Here is a 21,317-nt window from a genome sequence, read left to right as displayed (position 1 = left end):
ATCCAGAAAAAAAAGGTGCAGAGGGAGAAACAGGGAGGGAACAGCTCAGGAGGTGAAGTGAGGTTGGCAAAAATGTTGGAGAAAAGCACAGAAGGGAAACCCTGCCAGCCCAGAGGGAGGTTAAGAGCACTGAAGGGCAGCTTGCACTGCTGTTCCTCAGGAGCTCTGGTGCTCTGTGGGGCTCTTTCCCCTTAATTCCCTTAAGGGAATTTAGTCCTCTAAGGGCAGTCACCTCCTGATTGCAACTAAATGCATTCCCAGAGGAGAAGGTGTCCTTATGCTCTCTTTCCCTGCTTCAGCTCCTTTGCTTCCCTTATTCCTCTCCATATGCCATTTTCATCATTCGTCTGTTTGCCTTGTTTTCAATTTCTGTGGTGTCTTTCTGTTTTGTTTTGTTTTTTGTTTTTTTTTTCTTCTATTGCCCTTCTGCTTTAGATAATGCCTTCCTTCCTCTGCTTATTTCTCTTTCCATCCTCTTCTGCCCTTTTTGATGACTTTTTCCTTTGCTCCCATCCTTATTTGCTGTTCTTTGCTTGGTATTTTTTGATCCATTGCCACACGGCTTTGCCTGGTTTATTTGTTGCCCTTTTTCTTTCTTAATTTCCCTTCTTCCCCACATCTGGCAGTATTAAGGCAGCCTATATCTTAATATGCTAAGCATGCCACTGAGATCAAGGTAAAATATTCAGAAAAATGAAATTATGTGTGAGTTGAAATTAAATGCAAAAATCTTCTGCATTTCTCCTCATTTTCTTCTCTGAGGATAAGACAGAGGATCAAAAAACTTTTCGTATGTCAGAAGTGTTTTCAGGAGAAGTCAGTATCATCATTTGAGTGTTACTACCAAACTCAGAATTACAAAAGAAGTGTTTTAAATTTTGGGCAGCATTTTTCTGCTCTGCTCCCTGAAGCAGGGGTGGAATCGTGGCCTGTCTGAAGACAGTGGAACAAAGCCCCATTAAACTTCTCTGGAGGCAAAATTCCACCCTCAGTGCCTGTCATCTGTTGTACTTTCTCAGTTTTTAATACCCTGAAAAAATTGAATTCACTGAAGCAGCAGCCCCTCCGGGCCAGGCTCCAGGGAATTCTGGAACTCAGGAGCAATGGGTTTGTTTCACAGCCACAGTTTCTACTCAGTCGATGGTCTGCTGTGTGCACTTCTTGTGTGGGCAACTTGAAGTGGCAGACAGGAGCATGTGGCCCCAGGGACCACAGAATTATCTTATGGCAGTCCTAAATGCTGTAAAGTAGTCCGTGAATTCCCAACTTCTCTTTCACTATTTTCTCAGCCTTCTTAATCGGTCTAACCTGTGCATAAAAACTTGTTGGATCATTATTTTGTATGTTATAGGTGCCCAGAGATTTGTTTCTGAATGTTTTTGGTGGGTTTTTTGCCATGAAAAATTGCACACCACTTTGAAACAGAGCTAGCCTAACCCAGAGAAATAGGATCTGAGCTTGGAATTTTGGGACTGCAGAAGTTGACTGTTTATGTGACAGCACATCAAAGCCAGTGCAGGTTTCCTAATCCAGAATTCCCTCTGCTTTCTCCTTTCTAGTTTACCTCAACACTGAGCGTAAACCAAAGTCCCAGAGGTTACATTCTAAGAGCTGTGCAGAGAATTTGAGCAGATAACTCTGCTTCCACACCCATTTGGATCATTCAGCTAATAACAGGTAAGATGCTTGTTTCCTGGATTTTAGGAGCAAAGAGTTACATTTTTGGTTAAAGCCTGTAGATGTGTGAGCACTGTGAGCCCCTTTGAGTTTGTGAAGATTTATGTGAATTACTTGGTGCCTTGATGAGAAGTGCCGGTCACATTTGAGGCAGAAGGAAATGTTCGATCCCAAAAGTGAATTTGGGTACTGCACCTGTGAGCGTGTGCTCACACTTGGAATGCTCTGCAGGATTCTGGTGGTTGAGTGAGAGAGGCAATGAGAGGTTTGTTTGCAAGGGAAATTACATGGATGGGTGTGGTGATTAATTTATTAATTGTTGGGGTGTTGTTGTGAGGGAACCCAGGATGAGGTGAGAGATGAGAATTGACTCCAAGTTCTTAGAAGGCTGATATATTACATTATAGTATATTTTAGTATATTGTATTTTATTCCATTTTTATTTTTATTTTATTTTATATATTTTATTCTTTTATTTTTATTTTATTATGTATTTTTAAAAAAATATTTATATTTTTATATTATTTTAAAATTTTATTTATTTTATTATTTTATTTATTAAATTATTTATTTTTATATCTTTATTAATTTTAATTTATTTTAATTTTAATTTTTATTTGTTTTTAGATTTATTTTATTATTTTTATTTTATTTTTAATTTTTTATTTTAAAAATATTTTTGTTTTATTTTTAATTTAATTTTGTTTTTATTTTTACTATATTTTCTTTTATTTTGATTTTCTTTTTCTAATTTACTTTATTTTATATTTTTATTTTACTATATTGTATCATATTATAGTATCATATTATATTATGGTTATGGTTATGTTGCGTAATGTGATGTTATCATATCATGTTATGTTATCATATCATGCTATATTAATATACTAAAACTACAATAAAGAAAAAGAGCCATCAGAAGGCTAGAAAAGGAATGATGATAAAAAAACTCATGACCGATTCAGAAAATCTGGCACAGCTGGCTGTGATTGGCCATTAATTAAAAACAATTTCACGTGCTGGGTTAACAGTTCTCCAAATCACATTCCAAAGCAGCAAAACATGGAGAAGATGAAGCTTCCCAGGAGAAGGAATCCTGGTGAAGGGATTTTTCAGAAAATATGACAGTGACAGATGGGAATAAAAGGGGGGACAGAGAGAGGAGTCCTGTGCCTCTGTCTCGGTTCCAAACTCAGGGTATCGCCCTTGTCCTGAGGGTTCAAATGGTTAATGCAAAGTGGGATTTTCCTTGCATTGTGCACAGTGACAGTCTCAGTTTAAACTTTAAAGGACAGGTGAAAAGAGAGAGAGGGCACTGAATGCTTGCCTTAGATATCAGAGAAATTGTTCATTCATGTGAAATGCTGACCTCTGCCATCCTGCCACGCTGACTGGGCCCTGGGGTGAGAGGCTGCTTGCAAAAGTTAAAGCTGCCTGGGGAGTGCTTTAAAAGGACAATGTCAAGGTTGGTCTAGCCAAAATCTGACCTAGGTTTTCTTTTTTTTCCTTCTCTTACACCTATTTGCAAAGTTCGTGTAATTTGTCTTTATGTCTTTTAAACATCTTTTAATCTAAACCAAAATGCTTCAGTTGCTGTTGGAGGGGAGTGATTAAGAGGAGAAACTGTGAGTGTTCAGTGTGGCAATGCAGGTATTGTGAAGGAGGAAAGATCCTGAAGCAAAACACAGGTATGGGGACTGTCTTTGAATTAGGGGATAATTAATAAATGAGAATTCAGGCTGAAATGTGGAAGGAATCAGTGAAAGTGAGCAAAGATGATTTTTTACTTATTGAAAACACCAATGCAGATCCAAACTTAAGTTCACAACAACTTAACTCAAACGCTCTATTTATTTTGATTCTAATAGATTTTATTCTGGGATTTTGGGGGGTTTTCTTCTTGTTCTTTTCTTTCTTTGTTTTTTTTTGTGGGTTTTTGTTGTTGTTTTTGGCTTTTTATCATTCTGCTGATTCTTCCTTAGTAATAGCAGATTGTTGTACATTATTCCTGCCATAACTGAAATATACCCTTCCTTCTTTGCTTTGTTTGATGGCCTAATTAAAACCATAATGTATCAGTATTTTTTTTCCCTACATGATATAATATCCCATGACCCTCATAAATCTCACACAAGCATTTTACCCACTCGAACAATTTCTATTCTAATTGGGAAATAGATGAACCAACTATTTGTGCAAGATAAAAGAAAAAGGAACACGAGGAAGCAGCAAAATCAAAGTAAAGATTTCTTTCTCTCCATAACTATGATGCTTCCCAGAAAGTGCAGAAGGGAATAATCCCATCCAAGCCAGAACTCTTGTAGGATTGCTGCTCATCTCTGGTTTTAGCTCAGGAAATCTCAGGCACTCTGGTGAAATATCTTGCAATCTACTCCATGCTCACAAGAGGGCAGCCGGATCAGACAGATTTTCAAGTTGACCTTTCCAAGCTCTCAAGAATTTATTCCTGCTTCAAAAAAGTTTTCCTGTGAGCTGCGAGGTTCACTTCTGGGTTGCTACTCTGCTTTAGGGAGTATGGGAAAGCTCAGTTACAAAGGAGAAGAGAATTTAGAAAATAGAAGTGTAGAAGTTAGTTTTGCAAAAAGGTGCTGTGGATTTGTTTGCTTGGTTTTTTCTCCCTATCATTATCTTTGTTAGCAAGTACTAGAATTTGGCATAATCACACCTGCTCCGTTCTGACAAAAAAAAAAAAAAAAAAGGGCATCTTCTAAGAAACTCTGGTGTGTCCTAATGTCTTTCTTGGCTCCAAAATATTACCCTTCCCTCACTTTGTTGTGCTGGCTTTTCTAAATCCTGGAGGAATGGATGACCTTGGCTCTGCACTGGGAAGAGAAAGAGGCTGGATCACAGATCTACAGGAGCAGGAAAGCAGGAAGAGTCCACAAGTTATCAGCTCCTCCATCCCTCCCCAAATATCACAAATCATCCTGTGTCTTGGGAAATATCACTTTTACAATATCACTAAGTGGTTATACCAAATTCTAGTACTTGCTAACAGAGATAATGATGGGGAGAAACAAACAAACAAATCCACAGCACCTTTTTGGCAAGACAAGCTTCCAACAATTACAATTTCTAAATTCTCTTCTTGTTTGTAACTAAGGTTTCCCATACTCCCTAAAGCAGAGCAACAAGCCAGGAAGCAGTAAAGAAGCTGTCTGGGTTAAAAGACACTCTGCCTCCTGCCAGCAAGGCTATTTAGTGTTTATCTCTATTACATCCAGCTGTAGCTAATTGTATAGTTATGGTAATAGTGCCCTCCAGAGGAATTCTGAAGGAATTATAATACTCTGAGCTAATACAAAAGATGTTCTAAAAATGAGTGCATCAGGAAAATGGAATATTATTAAAATGATAAAATACTTGAACCTCAGGGGGAAAAAGATCTCAGTATCAAAGCTCTTTCTATTTTGCATGTACATTTGCATCTAAGAAAAGCATATCCTGGTTACAATAGGCTTCTTCATAGCCTGATAGCAAACATGAAGTTTGCATAACTCCATTTGAATCAAGGATATGAAAGCAGATCAGCCAAGGGAAGGATGGGGAGCTGTTCCTGGGCTGCAGAAGACACTAAAAATGAATTTATGAGTGTCCTGTCTATTATGGGTGGGCTCCAGCCTCATCTGGGGGGTCTGGATTTCTCCAGGACTCAGTGCTGTAATGCAGACATGGCGCAGTTAATTGAGGCCCTCACAAGGAAGTGCAGGTGTTCAAGGAGCCTTTTGGGTGACGTTTGGTTTAAGATCAAGATAAATCATGCTTAGAGTCTCAAGTTTCAGTGACCATAACCTGCTGTGACACTACACCCCCAAGGAAGGGCATGTTGCTGTGGAACAACAGATATCTTATTTTAGACCAAGTCCTGGAGGCCTGAGCACAGCCTGAGATGACACCTCAGCACCTGAATGTCAAGTGCATTTAAGTCTTCTCATGTTTCTTTTGTTGTTTTGGGTTTTTGCTTTTTCTTTTTCTTCAGCTCCCAACCTACAGGGTCAGATGGTTTGTTATGTATCCTGAAATTTCTGTCCCCTCCTCCTCAAAACCACCCAAGCAGCCCTTAATGAGACCTGAAATGGCAGAGAGTTGTGTATTCCTTTGCTTTCGGGCACAGCCCAGGGTCATGTTTGACCTGAATGGAGCAGGTTTGTCTGCAGTCAGGTGTCTGGGACATCAGGACAGCTCCCACACTGCCAGAACTGGAAGGAGCAGTGAAATGTTCCCCTGCTTGGGATCAGGTGGGTCTGGCAAGGTCAGCACCTGCTGGGGAAAGGAGGAGATGGTTGAGCTGCTTGTGATGTAGCTGTTCATAACAGGGTCAGCACCCCTGGCCTAAAGCTTCTTCTAGACTAAGGTTTCTTGCTTTGCATGAGCCACAAAGGAGGGTGAAATGAGCTGTGCACAGACTGGTGGGGCAGGGGTGACAGGATATGAGCACTGAGTGCAGGGAATGCTCCCAGAGCTTCCTGGCTCTTTCAGGAATTACTGACTGTGGAAAGACTATTGAGCTCTTTGAATGAGGGTTTTCCAAGGGCTGGGGAATGCGTGGAGATGTGTCATGGCCAAGATGGTCATAATACAAAACAACTCTCCATTTTCAGAAGGCTTCAAACTGTTTTTATTGTATCATGCATGCTTTCAAAAATCACCTGCACTGACTCAACAAACATGGAGAGGAGGAGACACAATCTTCACCAGAGTTACTGGGGCAAGGGAAAGAGCCAGGAAGCTCTGGGAGCATTCCCTGCAGTCAGTGCTCATGTCTGCCCAGAGCAGTGCAGGACAGAGCACAAATCCAGGTGGTGGCTGCTGCAGTGTGATGAGTGCCTTTGTCTTGGGTTTCTGTGGTTGAGATGACCTTGAGGTACTAGAAATTCTTTTTTCCCAGCCCCACAACCGAAGAAGTTGAGATTTGTCGGTTCTGCTTTTCGAGGTTTTTTATTTTCTCTTACGTATTCCATTCTTTCTCTGACCTGCTGAGATCTGTCCAGCAGGTTGGTTTGTGGCACAGTCCCTGCCCTTGGGGTGGTGTTTGCTTTTTATACTAAGAACTACCTGTACTTTATTTACAACAATTTCCCAGTACCTATCACCTATGTTAGACAGTCTGTCTCTATCCTAAACCAATCCAAAAGTGCCACCATCACAGCAGAAGATGGAGGACAAGAAGAAAATTCCTCCATCTTGCCTCCTGAACCCCCATTCTAAACCCGCAAAATTCTACTTTTTCACCCTGTGACAAATTCACTATCATTCTATTCAAACTCTTGTGGCTTGTAACTCCTCACACAAAGTTGGTAATTGTTTCCATGGGCTAAAATTAAAGGCACAGGTGGTTTTGACTCTGTGCCAGGGCCTCTGAGCCCCCTGGCAGGGTCTGGAGTCATGCAGGGCAGCCAGAGGAATGTCCTGGATCCCGACACCTTTGATATGGAGGAAGGTGGATGTTCATCACTGCAGGAGTGTTGTGGTGCAAGTGTCCAGCTCCAGGGAATGCACCTCACCTGTTCAATTCTAGATGCTCAATGAATTAATTTAATTCTTGCTGCTCTCCTGGCTCATATACACAAAACCATCAATAGTTGGACCACCAGCAGCCTGACACAGCAGAGAGCATTTGCTGCTTTAGAATAATGTCTGTGTGTGTCCCATACGTGGTGAAGGTTCTTTGGGGTGACAGATGAAGCTGTATTCTCACCTCTGCAAGTGCCTCTTTGCCAGCCAGTCCAATTGTGGTGGAGGGCTGCTGTGAGCCTGATTTCCACACAGGAGTTTGCAGAAATATGTTTTATTGCAGGTAAGCCGTTCCTTTGCATTATTTACATTAAAAGTTAAGTAAATTATTGTTGGCTTTCACGCTGCAGGTAAAGTTGTAATGAAAACAGTAATGAATGCTTTGCTGACATGCACAGGCAACCTAAGTATGCAGCCAAATTAGCTATCTAAGCAGATGCTTTCTATCCTGAATTGCATATAAGGAATGCTGTTCAGTTGGTTTAAAAATTATGTATACACCCACAAACTTTTTTTTATTAAAGCCATATGTTTGGTTTTTTGTGTGTTACTTTGGTTTTTTTAAGCAGCAGTTTCAATTGTCTTATGAGCAATTACGACAGTAAAATTAAAGTCAGAAGAAAGATATGAGAAGCTGACCATGTGCAAGAAGTTCAGGGAGAATTCAGGGAGAATTGTATTATTTAAGCTGCTGTAATACTGCAGTATGGGCAGTATTGCAAATAGAGATGCTCTTATGTTTAAAGAATTATTATTTTTTTTTGTGAAGGCAGTAGAGCTCTGGTCTGCCAGAGTGGGTGGTTGAGCTCTGTCCTTTGGGGGGCTCTTTGCCCTCCTTCTGCTCTGGCAGCCTTGCAGAAGGCCCAAGCATTTTATTTTTTTCAAGCCAATATTCTTATTTATCTTCTGCTTAAACACAACATATCTCACCAGTGTGCCAGTGGAAAACACAGGAGTGTTTTTATCTTTGTGCAGTCTGTGGTGTGAATGGTTTCTAGAAGGTCAACAAACCCTATTGAGCACCCTGGAATGGCAAAGCCAATTTCCCAGAAAGCCACTGAGCAGGCACACTGGAGTGGGAAGAGGAGAAGAATAGCACAGGAAAAGGGTGGCAAAAACAGAGAAGGTAAGAGAAATGGAAGGAAAAAAAAGTGATATTTATGAAGCCTTATGAGCAAGAGCTTTGGCTTTAAGCACTTGTCAGCTTCAGGGTTTTTGACTTTGAGCTGGAACTTGTGGGTTGATTTCTTCTCTGAACAATTTAAGCTCTCTTCTTGGGTCCCTTAGCATTTAATGGTTTTTCTATGTATATACCTATTTTAGGCTTTTATAGAGAGATCTATGTATGTAAGTGTACACATATTTATACTTGTATGCAAATGCATGTGTTTAGATACACAAATATAAACCTTCACGTGTGTGTATCTGTGTGTATACATATAATAAATTGCCTGCTTGCCTTATTTCAGCTGCATACTTTATTATACATTAAGACTGTCCTCCATTCCAGCACCTAATTTTTTTCAGGGATTTATTTGATTATTTAATTATTTTTTTTTCAGCCAGAGTAATTGTTTCTGCCAGGAACAAGGCTGTTGAAGGGCGCTGTTCCTTTCATAGGATCAAAGTACAAAAGATGTTCAAATAAAAGGAGAGATTAGATTCTGTGGGCTACATTTAGTCCTAGCTAGCTGTGCAGTCAGGGTGTGCAGGCTGTGGAGGTTGTTCTTTCACAACAGCCTATTTCAAACCTCAGGAGGGTGTTGGTAACTTAGTAACTTTGTGTATTAGATGGAGGTGGCAGCAGAGCCTGTGAAAATGCTTTTTATGTTAAACTTTTTTTTTTCAATTTTTTCTTCTTAGAAAATTGGAACTTTGCTCCCTCCCCACCCGCTCCTTCCTCTCTGTCCTTTCCCTTTCGTGTTCTGTGTGAGTAAACAGAGGGTGAGGAGTGTTTTCAGAACTGAAAAGTCCTCCTTGCCCTTTCCAACAAATGTCTCCTTCACTGATGAATCATTGTAATGACTCAACCTGTGTCTGTTGCAACTTTTATTTTCTTTGCCCAGCAGCATCTGCTCTGCTGGGTTTTACTAAACAGGTAGGAGGGCACAACCCCTGCTTGATGAAACTTGTGAGAAAGAAAAAAGAGCCTGTAATAACAAAACAACCTCTTTTTAATCTTTAACCAGTGTTCTTGTTCATCTGCTACTTAAACACAACATCCTGGCATTTACTTATTTTTTGCCAGCACATGGAAAAGCCCTGATGTATCTCTGTAGTTTTGCTGACACTTTGTCATCCCTTTGGTGCAGCAGTACTTTGGAGCGCTGCCCCAGGAGAAGCAGGACCTGGAGAATCATCAATCTTTCCTACAAGAACAGCTTTCTGAGAGGGACCATACTTGTCAGGGATGGTGATGGACAAAATTACAAAGCTCAGACGCAGCGATCTCTGTTCCTGCCTCACAGTTTTGGGAAGTGGCAGTAGGTGGCACTAGAGAATAGGAGCACAGAGGATGGGTTTCTTATGAAACGGAGCAGTTTCTCACTGGCTCTCTGTTCAGCCAGTTTTCCATCCCCACGGATTGCTAAAACACTTTGCTGCTTTCCCTTTGCAAGCCTGTTATTACTGGAAGCCTGCAGGCTCCAAAGGCAAGAGCGCTGTTTCAGAAACTCCACACTGCCTGTGAAGCAACCCTGTGAGTAAAACCTGCTGAAGATCTTGTGCTTCATCCTGGGGGTGTGGAATGATTGCTTTGCCAGCTCTTTTTGTATCAGCCCTGCCTCCAAAGAGTACACTCGTGCACAGCTAAATCAAATTATTTAATTTAATATTAACCTGAGCGAGCTGTGGCTCCTGCCAGCTGGTGGAGCAATGAGAGTGTCTAACAGAGGGGAAGGGAACATCCCAGGGACTGTCTGGGTTTCTGTGTCTCTGGAAATTTTGTCCCACATGCCAGCAAAAGAGGAGGAGGCGATTCTTGGCAGCTCCAGGAGTGAGGCTAGAAAGTGACTCAGCACTTCCTTGTCTGCTGCTTTAATGGGAAGCATGAAACAGAGAAATAGCCACCTAAAAGCCTGGGAAAATTCTGAAAATGTTCAGTTTCTCCAGAAAAACCTTAATAGGCTTCTCGTGGAAATGACCACGGGGAGAGAGGTCCCAGCTCAGTTTTTATTATGTGTGTACAGCCTTCTGTGTGTGCTTGGAACATGAGCTCTTCCCATGAGTATTTCCTGTTTTCCAATCCTCCTCCTCCTCCTTCAGCTGTGTCCAATCCCTGTGAGGTGAAGCAACACCACACTGGCACAAACTCTGAAATGGCAGCTCCTAAAACCTGGTGTGTTCCTCTCTCTCAGGATCACTTCACAGTAATCACTGGAAATGAGGATGGTACAGCACAAATGGCACAAATAGCTTATAGAGCAAGTTGACATTTTGAGAGAATATATGGAGAATATATGACAAAAAAATGCATCACCTTTCACCAACTAAGTTTTGTCCTTGTCTAACTGCTTTTAAAACACACTGACATCACTGACAGCTTTTGTGCTTTAAAGGCTAGGGCTTTTTTCCTGTAGTGCTAATTTTATCAAATTATAACTTCAGTTTATCAGATATGAGATATCAACTATTAATTATTAACTTTATATGCTTTATCCTAACCTGTTCAGTTTTATTGCATGGCTTTTTATAACTGAATTACTGTTTTGTTGACCCTTCCTCCCTCCCTCTTTCTGAGGATATCTCCTTGCCTGTTGCAACCTTGGGATTTTGCTTGAATTCTGAAAAGCCACTTCAGTGGAGCAAATTCTAACTTTTTAAGGAATGGTATGAAGTGTGAAGGCGAGTGGTCCCTGAGGGAACTCTCTCTGTGTTGTGTCTGGAGCAGCGTCTGCTTCTCCCTTTTATGGAGGGCACTGGGCCCTTTGAGGTTGTGAAAGATGGATGTGGCCAGTGCTGTGTTTAATGCGGCTCTTCAGGCCCTTTGCAGGGAGCCAGGTCCTCAGTGGTCCCTGGGAAATATCCCAGAATAAGAGAGGGATATTTCTTCTACTGTTGTGTTCTCCCAGCTCTGCACACTGAGGAGCCAAAGCCAGCGGGCCACTCTGCCATCAGAGGTTTGTACTGTCCCCCTCCCCTGTGACAGGAGCTGGAGGCTCCTTTTGGAGCAGGTAGATGGAGCAGAGAAAAATTTTTCCTCCTATTCTTGTGCAGAAATCTTCCTAAGCGGCAATTCTTCCCCTTTAATGGAGTTGTTATTTTAAGCATGTTGGAAACTCACACTGAAAGTACAAGATAATCTACCACCATATATATATTAAAAAAATAAAAAGTATGGTTGGGTTTCCAAATTGAGAAGGAGAATAGATAAGGTGTTAGCTTTTTATTGCTCCTGCAGCTTGAATTATCCCTGAGGGATGCCTTGGGAAGAGAATCATCACCGCCATAAACCGGTTAAGCAGGAAGGAAAGCTCCTGACGGAAAAGTTACACCCCCTTAATACTGAAAGCACATAGGTCACCTGAAAATGTCTGTGAGCAGGAGGGCACAGGAGGCTTTAGATCCTTCTAAAAAATTGTGTTTCAGGTAAGGAGTTGCAACAGATATTCTTACTGCTTAGCAAGTGCCCCAGTCATCTCCTCCTGGGATCGCTAAAAGCGAAAATTGAGCCCGCAGAGTGCCAGGCTTTTTTAGGGGGATTCATGAGCATGGACACGTGTGGAAAGTGGTTTTGTGTGCTTGCATGGTGCTTGCAATGCTGTGAGACTCTCAAGTCTCTTGATTTGTAGTGGATATTTTACAGTATTTCTTGTGATTCTCCCTTTAAAACCCCTGCTCCCATAACCACACCGTTGTGTGAACATACAGCTGTCATTCAAGTGGACAAGGAGGGCTTCATAGCTGTGGGTGGAAAAAGCCAAACCCTCCAAAATTAAATTTGGATTGAGAAACCACAAGGCCAAAAAAAAACCCAACAAAAACTTGGGCGTTTTATAAAAAATTCATATAAATTTTTCCTCCTTAGTGATTTTTGCAAATTGTTTTATCAATGCACTTGACAAGACTCAGAAGGTGAAATAGTGGCTGGCGAGGAGCCAGATCCTCCCCTGACCTCTGTGTGCTGCTTTGAAAAGGGTGAGGAGTTGGCCCAAATGCAGAGCCAGCACTAGCAGGACTTACACCATGGAGATTTGCACCATGGCATGCTGACCCTCCTCTCTCAGGGTCAGTTTGAAATACAAGCCCTTATTCAAGACACAAGATGCTTCTGAGCAGAGGTCACAGCCTGTTCAAGGTTTGATGTTAGGTATTTATGTGCCATCACAAACAGAATTTGTTTGAAATGCAAGGAAAATATTTTAGGAACAGTTGAAAAGAGTAAAAGGTATTTTCTATGTCTTGTAGTCTTCCAGACAGCCAAGCTTTTTTAAGGAAGATGGGATTGGAGGGAGATTTCATTATTTTATCTTCTATTTCTTCCTGAAATGTTCCAATTTTCAAGATGGGTTAAAAAAGGAGTGGAAGACCTCATACTTCTTGATTTAATGGCGGTATAATTTTCTTTCTTGGTTCTTTCTTTTATTTACCTGCTGCAGAAATGAAAAACAGAGAAAGTTGTAAATTAGGACAATTTTGTACAAGAAACTTTTGTTGTTATGCCTTTTTTTTTTAATGGTGTCATTTTTCTCCAAAACCCTAGTGAACTTAGCATTCATTCTGAGAGAAAGCTACAGAACTGTAATTGCATTTTATCACCATTCAAAGTGGTATGTATAATTTTGGTTATCTGGCCTAGAATGATTTCATAAATGTGGGTTTTTTCCAACTTGGTTAAAGCAAACCCAAGCATGCAACACATGGAATTACTAAGTGGAGTGTTTGAAACAGTAGTTCAGCCTCTGGGTTGCAGGTTTTATTTCAGCCTGTTTAAGTTTTCATTTCATTTCTCATTCCACACTGTGGGTTACAGAAGCTTATGTCACCTAGAGGTTGACTTGAAATGAAACAAAAATAAATAAAATGGGGATGAATACCTTCCATTGTCACACAGATTTTCATTGCAAGGTGCTGTTATCTAAACAAATACAGTATCTTGAGGACTTAATGGAAAATATATTTGTGGAGCTAAGCTTTAACAATTTCTGAACACACGTTTTAGCTCAATAGCTTTTTTTTTTTTGCTCAGGAATACCTTTTTTTTTTTTTTTTGAATTATGAAGTCAGATGTCTCTATTCCTTTCAGGTGATAAATACCCAACTGTGTGCAGTGTGTGGTATTGCTGTTCTGTGTCATTTGTGGGTTTTCGGCTACATCTGTATCAGCAAATGAAACAGGCCAAGGCCTTTAGGGCAAATGGCCTAGAATAGACTTTGGCTGTAAAACTAAACTCCCTTCCTAAAAAATTCATCCTTATACCTGCTGACAGCAGTTCTCAGTGCATGCTGCCCATCTGAACCATAGGAGTACTTGTCCCTTGCCAAAATCAGATCAGGAAGTTTTCTAGTAACAGCATTAATGATGGAGCTGCAGAAAGTCATGCCCTTGCCTGTTAATTTGCTAAAAAAGGCCAGCCTCGGGCTTTGAGGATAAATTTCTTCTGTAAAACAAGAAACAAAAAAAGGCTGAAATTTATTTATATATGTAATTTTTTTCCTTTATGTATCTTTTGGGGAATATTAATTGGAGGTCCATGTCCTCTATATTCTTTGACTTAACTTTCTTCACCTGATTACAGTAAGATAAGAAGTGGCAGAATATGAAGGAACTGGAGGCACAAAAAAGGAAAATGTGAATGGAACTGACAACAATTAATACAAACTCTTCCTTCCTGCATTGTGTGCTATGCAAGGGTAGAAATGATAGGGAAAAAAAATTGAGATGTTTTGGAATATTAATCAGAATTAGTATTTAATATTTTGATCAGCTGTTTCAGGCATCCTGTTGCTATTATTTATGAGTCAGGGATGATAATAATAAAATTAGTAATTTGTTGTTATTATCATGACTATAAAAATAATCATATGCCTGGAAATAAGGATCAGACAACAGCTGATCAAGCTCCACATGAAGAAAATATTTCCACTCTCTAGAGAAAGCTCTAAAACAAAAAAAGACCAAAGCAGTGAAGTGCTCTCATTATGTGAGCTATTTTGGGTTTTAACCTCCATTCTGTGCTTTGTTTCAGTGTTACACATCTCCAGTTGTGAGCGTTGCTCTCTAGACCTATAATGAGACTTTCCTGAGGAGGAGGAGAAGGGCTGAAGGCACCCATCAGCCATGGCACACTTTGGGAGGGTGCCCTTCTCACACAGTGGATTCTGTGCAGGACAGCCTGGGCCCCAAGCATCTCACCCAGAGTGCCATTCTGGCTCTGATGGAGACATCCCTCTGGGATTTGATCGAATAGCTGATGAAGTCAGCCACGAATTCTTTTTTTATGGTTCATCCCATCCACATCATCATGAAGATATATTTTTCCCAGCAGACCTTTTCAGTCAGAATGTGCCTGACCAGCATCTTTACAGTCATCCTCTGGTTGCTCATGGAGAGCTTTACCCTGGAACTGCAATCCCTCACTGGCAGCAAGGCACAGTGGCACCAATGGTTGGCTTCAGACCTTCCTTACTGCCTGACTGCAGAAACTTCTCTGTGGTGGATTCCCACCCCTACAGTCACGAGAGAGAACTCCATGGAAGGAATAGTGTAAATTCAGTTTCTAATGTGGAAAGGGGCAACACAAATCTGCAGTTTCAGATAGGCTTTGACAATCTGGATGCTCCAAGTCCTGTTTTCTTAGACAATTGTCGATTTGGACAAAAAGCAAGAGAAGAAAGTGGAAATGGGGAAGCTCCTGTAACCAACATTTCCAGAAGATGCAGCACAGGACCTACCCACCCCCCGGGCCCTGGACACAACAGAGAGGTATTGAAATGTTCTTATAGTAAAAGTGCTTAAGGATTTTTGTTCTTGTTTGTGTCCTTGTGCTTTGTGTATTCACTCACATTGTTGCAACATAGATTAGAAGCACTTAATTGAAAGACCTTATGAAAAATAAAACACTTATGCCTCAGGGGAAGCAAAAGGATTTTATACAAGAAGAGAATCTAGATTGTGGTCTAGAAGCTCCAGTAGACTCATTTTATGGCTCACTGAACCATAAAACTACCAGAGAAGGATAAGTACAGAAATGTAGAGTAAGTGTTTGAAAGATAACATGACAAATCTTTATGGTCTGATATGAAACCTGAGACTGAAAATAACAGTACATTATGTTGAACTTGATTTGTTTGTTTTTTGTTTTTGTTGAGACCGATTACTGTCTCTGTGTCTAGTCTGGCTGGCATACCCTGATCCTGAGGGATGAAACATATACCCCATCCTACCTTCACCATGTCCTGCGTGCACTTCTGTGTGCATATGCAATTATTTTCTAAAAATAGACACATCTACTCTGACTGTGGGAGCTGGATCCTATGACACACACTCTCTCTTTTAGCTGTCTGTCTGAAGCAAACCCTTTAGCTCTTTTCCTCCTTCATCAGGTGTTCACAGCTCTGTTTGTGATTTTGCCATTTTTAATAACCCTGTCTTATGGGACTCCCATGACTCTCTGTGATGTTATATGTGTCCTCATTTTCTGTCTTTCAAAATCCTGATATGGAGAAGGGAAAAGAAAATGATAAACCTTTCCTTTCCTCCAGTGCTTGTTAGCAGTGTGAATCATTATAGGAATCCTGAAATAGCCTACAGGATACCTCTGCACCATGAATATTAAAAGACAGTTTAGGTTCACCTTCTGCCTTCAAGTCCCAGTGATGACAGTATCATACAGAAGAGGGGAAGAGACACTTGATTGACTTGTTTCTATGTCTCTGAATAAGAAGAACTATAAAAGTAAACATATGCAGGCCCAGACAGATGGGAAGGCAGCAGGGGGAAATATATCTGAGGACAAGAACTCTTAAGACTAATCCTGTGCACTGCATTTTAGAATTTCAGTGATGAATACAAAAGAGGAGGGGAAGAATAGGTGGAGAGACAAAAGGCTGTTGTGTTTTTTTACTCATGATAAGAAAAGTATGCTGACATGGTGATGAAAAGAACAAGCCTTCTCAGGAGAAAAGCAGAAAATAGTGGGATACAAATGAGCAGGAGGAGATTAAATGATGGGATGGGATGGGAAGAAGAGGTGCTAGAGGAAGCACACACACATTTAAGAACAGGCACAAATGCTTCTGTGACGGAGGAGGAGAGAATTATAGGGGAGGGAAGAGAAGAGCTGAGTGAGTCAAGGGCAGCTACAATCGAATGTGTGGGAGGATTTGATTAAGTCAGGAAAGTATTTGAGCTGTTTAGCTCCAAGAGGAAGAAATGGGAGAGAGGAGTGAATTGATTTGTAGCATAAAATTCACTGTGGTCACAGGAATTCCTTCAGGGAGAAAAAGCCATGTCAGGATAGAAACAGCCAAGGCAAGGGGCTGGCAGCTGAACCTTGAGATGATTAAGAAAAATAAGAGTGAAAGGGACTCTTAGAGAGAGGGAGGAGCAAAAAAGGGCTGTACAGCAGTTACTGCTGCTGGGCTGGGAGTTCTGGAAAAGAAATGTGCTGTGGGGTGACAGACCTGATGCTGAGTAACACAATCAGAAGGGTTGGAAAAGTGGGACACAACAGCAAAAGACTGAGAACAGGTTGGATTTGTGAGGTCCAGAGCAAGTAAACAATGCAACCAAGTAGTAGGAGGGGAGAGCCAACACTTCAGAGTGAAATACAGAGGATGCTGAGACATGGAAATGAGAACTGAGATGGGTCATAGGTAGGCAAGATGAAATATGCACCCTGCTGAAATCATACTGGTATTCTGATCCATAGCTCTAGGATGCAGTTGTATGGCTCAAGGCTTTATTTAATGTCTGCTAATCAAAATATATGCAAAGTAATAACGGAAACCTTAATTTTTTTCTGGCCTTTTCATTACAGGTCAGATGTTCAAAAATAATAAAAGAAATTATCTTTATAACATCCCAATGAAAATAGATGTTATTTTTTTCCATATTAGAAAGAAAACTGAAATAAAACCTGAAAGCTATCTGATATACTTAGCTACTCTGTCTACGATATTTAGGATCTAATTTTAGATTCTAATGTTTTCAGAGTAACTAACAAGACTCATCTTCAACCAAGTCCCATCATCAGACCAAACATCGTGATTTTTTTTGAGTGCTCCAGAAATGAGAAATACACTATTATTGTTCATATTTGGAAGGATGATTCAGGTGACTTGATTAGCATAATGTAAGAAGTCGAGGGATGAAAAAAAATTTCAGTAATCAAGGAATGCATTCAGTTGCTTCATCCCTGTTGTCATTACTTCTCCTGATATGGAGTTCCATCTCATTTCCCGCTCTCTTTGACGTATTTGCAGTGCATGGAGACTCAAGTCCTGTTGAAAAATAATGTGATATAATGTGATCATGTAATTAACATTCTATTAATTAACATTTTAACTTCATATGCAAGAAGAAGAAAGTGAAGTTTCTGGACATGCAGAAAGAAGACATGACCAAAATAAATATCTCATCCCTGGAGCTGGAGCTATTTATCTCCTTTATATATCTCTGCCATCATGACTTTGAGTGACTTAGTATTTTAGAAATAATACCATTAGAAAATGGTATTTTCCAGTCATGTAGACTCTTACTGCCTCACAGGATTCTTGTTTGCCATTAGGAATCACTCAGAGATGCTGCCAGCAAAGGTGCAAAAAGGCAGAGGGCTCCTGTGCCACTCCTGTGTCTGCAGGGGAGAATCCAGATTGCAGCTTTGGGTTCCTCTTTTCTATCCTTGAGTAATTATTTAATCATACTCTTCTTCAGGCCTCAAATCCTTCAAATGAGGATTTGAGGATTCATGCCCATGTCCTTGTGGCAAATAATGTATTCCAAGTCTTGTCCCCCTTCTTGCTCAATTCCTCTCTGTCCTTCCTTAGTTTGCTGTTGTGGTTTTGATCTTTTAATACCTTCAGTTCCATTTAATGTCATGTGCCAGCCTCACCTTTTCTAACCTGTGGGCTAATTTTCTTAGCTTGTTTTTCTTAGCTGTCACCAAATCACTCATAATTTCTAAATAGTGAACATCCTCCAGAAGTTCTTATTACTGTCTGATGAGGTGAATTGAAAAGTATGTGCCTTATGAAAATGGAAACAATGAACCAGTGGAGGTGTTGGATTTTGAAGGACTTTTCTCAGCAGTTCTGGGAACCAGGGATTGAACCACTGATTCAGATTGCTAAATTTAATTTTACTCTCTTATTTACACCCTCAGGATTATCCATTTTTTTTCCCTACAGACAATTTCAATTTTCCCCTCTACTGATGATGTCCCTTTAGTATCTTTAAATTTCATGTGCACTCTCCTAATGCTTTGTGTGGTACTGTGGACAATGAAAATACTACATGCCATCAGTTTGGGGTCTCACTGTATCCTCATGAGGTTTCTGACTTTTGAGCTTTCAGTTCTGCTGTTGTGATTTCCCACCAGCCAGCTCCCAGCAGATCTCTCATCTTTTATAACCATCCCATCTTTTAAATTATAACTAAAATTTCCCACCTTGTATCTTCTAATGCATATTGGTCTTCCTTATCCAGCCAAAAAGAACCTTAAGTTCTGTTTATTAGTTATTTTTTAATAAATTTGCACACTTTTATATAAATCACTTTTTAAATTATGAAATAACCCTTTTGTCCCGGTTTCCTCTTCTCTTTCTGAAGGGGTTTAAAAGCTCTTACACAGTTAAGTCTTGTCATGTCTGTACCTACAGGACCAGAAAGGCTTGCAGATGTAATAGCATTAAGTTCTTTCCTGGAGATTATATTCTGGCTGAAGAGTACTTCAGGGAAACAGACAAAGGTCTGCTTCACCCAAAGCAGAGGCTCAGACCTCTGCTCTTCAAGTTCACACAAAGTATGGGGGGATTTTTCATGCTCAGTAGAGCCCACTGGTTCCCTCTTATCTGTCTTAGGGACTTACCTGACAGCTTTATGGAGTTTGAGGGTATGCTGAGCTTCCTGACAGGGCAGAAAGAGAGAAAATAAGGATTAAAACACGCTCAAGCACAAACTCCAGTTTGTCCTCCTCCCTTTTGTAAACGAAATATCTGCTTTTGGAGTTATCTGTGCCTTGATACCAGGTGAATCCTGAAAGCTTGGTCTGAAATTCCTCATGTTCTGCATGGAGGGGAAAAACAGTTTTTATCCAGGGCAGCTGCTGCTTTTTGACTTCTGAAAGCATTTAGAGTGCAGTCAAAATGGAGTCATTTGTGTTTATTTGGAACTCCATCAAGTCAGGGGAGGGGTGATAGGCTCTCATGGAACCAAATTCAAGATTAGCCTTATGGTCTTTGTTCTTCTCATACCTAAGTAACTCAGCTTTGTTTCTTCTGGGGTCTTGTTGGTATTTTTAGGCTGCACCTTGGTCTATCCAGCTGATTGAAGCAGATCAAGGAAGTAATGAAAACACAGTTGGTTTCTGCAATGCAGTGGAGAAGTAAGTAATGAAAAGGCTTTTTTCAGCCAACTATCACATTTCACATACATTAATGGGATTGGATATCCCTGTGTTTTGGGGTGACTGGGATGGAGGTAATTATCCCCTCACAGGGCTGGGCTGTGTATTAGCAGCTAGAAAGGTGTGATAGCACACCAGTGTCTTGGCTACTGCTGAGCACTGCTCAATTATTATGGCATTTTTTCTGAAGCCTTTCTTCCTGAAAAGAGGCTGGAAATTGCCTGCTGACTGGAAGTTGAGAATATTTTGTCTTCCCTTAATTTCATGTGTGTCCTTTGCCTTTGCTTTTGTGAAGCTGCCTTTATCTTGACCCAGGAGAGTTTTTTCCCATTTTTTCTCCCCCTGTCCCTGTGCTGAAGAGGAAGGGAGTGGTGGAGCAGCTTGGTGGGCACCTGGCATCCACCTCAGGTCAGCCAGCCACACCCTGCAGTCCTGAACAATGCTGCAATTCCAGTATCTGCTTAAATAAGGAAACACTTCTTGTTTTGGTTTAAACATTAAAAACCACAAAGGAACATTAATTCAAAATATATTTCATCTTCTGTCTGCTTTATTTGTGGTAAGTATATTTAACTCTTCACTGTTGATGGCTTATAGAGTGTAAAGCTTCCTATCCTTTTTCTGTCATTGTTTTGGACAATATTAGTGCCTGTGCAACTCTGAGCAGGAAAATAAGAGCTGGAGGAACTGATTGAGAACAGAATTGCTGCATACTGTCATGATGAAAAGTGAGACTTAGCAAGTGACAAAACCTACTTTAATTATATTTTACCATTACACTTAATAGCCTGACTTAATGGCATAGAACATTTTTTATTTTCTTAATCTTCTGCAGAAAAATGAATTGTGTTGAAATCCAAGCACACACAAATTTACAAGTATTTAGGCCATCTGTGCAGATTGATTTTTCTTTTGTAGATGTTCACTGATCACAGTGTCAAGTTGTTAGCACAAATGCATGCTTTTCCCCCCTGGAAAGTAGCTGGAAAATGGAATCCTGATTTTCTTATTAGACTTTAATGAATTGATTTTATTCAAGGTCAGCCAAGGCTGCTTCTCTTAAAAGGAAAAAAAAACCAAAGCAACCCAACCAAAAACCCCAGTTTGACATTGCAATGAAATTAAGAGGAGTGTATTATATATTCAAATGAGGTGGTCAGCTTCAAAACATACTCAGTCACATGTCTCATTTTGCTTTTCCACAGTTCATCAGCCTGAACCCAACCCAGTTCTACCATGAGGTGCATGAAGGCACATTCCACATGACTGCTTTCCTCCCAGCTATTCAGATTTTTTTAATGTCTGAACATTCTAATTCTAGGAAAAACTTTATATTGATTTTTGAGCAGATGAGTTTATTTACTGGGCTAAAAAGATAAATACAAAGTGGTTCTTGTTTTGTGTGTGTCACAAGCAAATACTCTTAAAAAAAATAAGAACAGCTTTTGTTTTTCTTCTATTAAATAAGTAGAGAAACTTTAAGGACAAAATGTCACTACAACCAAAAGACTGAAAAATGTCATAAATTTTCAAATAAGT

At 40.3% G+C, this 21,317-nt stretch overlaps 1 protein-coding gene across 1 annotated transcript in view; it reads left to right on the top strand.

Annotated features, from left to right (window-relative positions):
* The window catches only part of PIK3C2G (phosphatidylinositol-4-phosphate 3-kinase catalytic subunit type 2 gamma), a 242,221-nt gene that overhangs the window by 42,103 nt on the left and 178,801 nt on the right, over positions 1–21,317 (top strand). Inside the window, exons 2-5 of the mRNA XM_058805171.1 lie at positions 1,560–1,677; positions 14,400–15,136; positions 19,675–19,757; positions 20,074–20,186. Of these exons, the coding sequence (XP_058661154.1) occupies positions 14,492–15,136; positions 19,675–19,757; positions 20,074–20,186 (841 nt within the window). The 5' untranslated portion in view covers positions 1,560–1,677; positions 14,400–14,491. The remainder of the gene's footprint in view (positions 1–1,559; positions 1,678–14,399; positions 15,137–19,674; positions 19,758–20,073; positions 20,187–21,317) is intronic.

Source organism: Ammospiza caudacuta, chromosome 5 (assembly GCF_027887145.1).
Source record: "Ammospiza caudacuta isolate bAmmCau1 chromosome 5, bAmmCau1.pri, whole genome shotgun sequence".
In the NCBI taxonomy this organism is placed as follows: domain Eukaryota; kingdom Metazoa; phylum Chordata; class Aves; order Passeriformes; family Passerellidae; genus Ammospiza; species Ammospiza caudacuta.
This window is presented reverse-complemented; position numbering and strand designations above follow the sequence as displayed.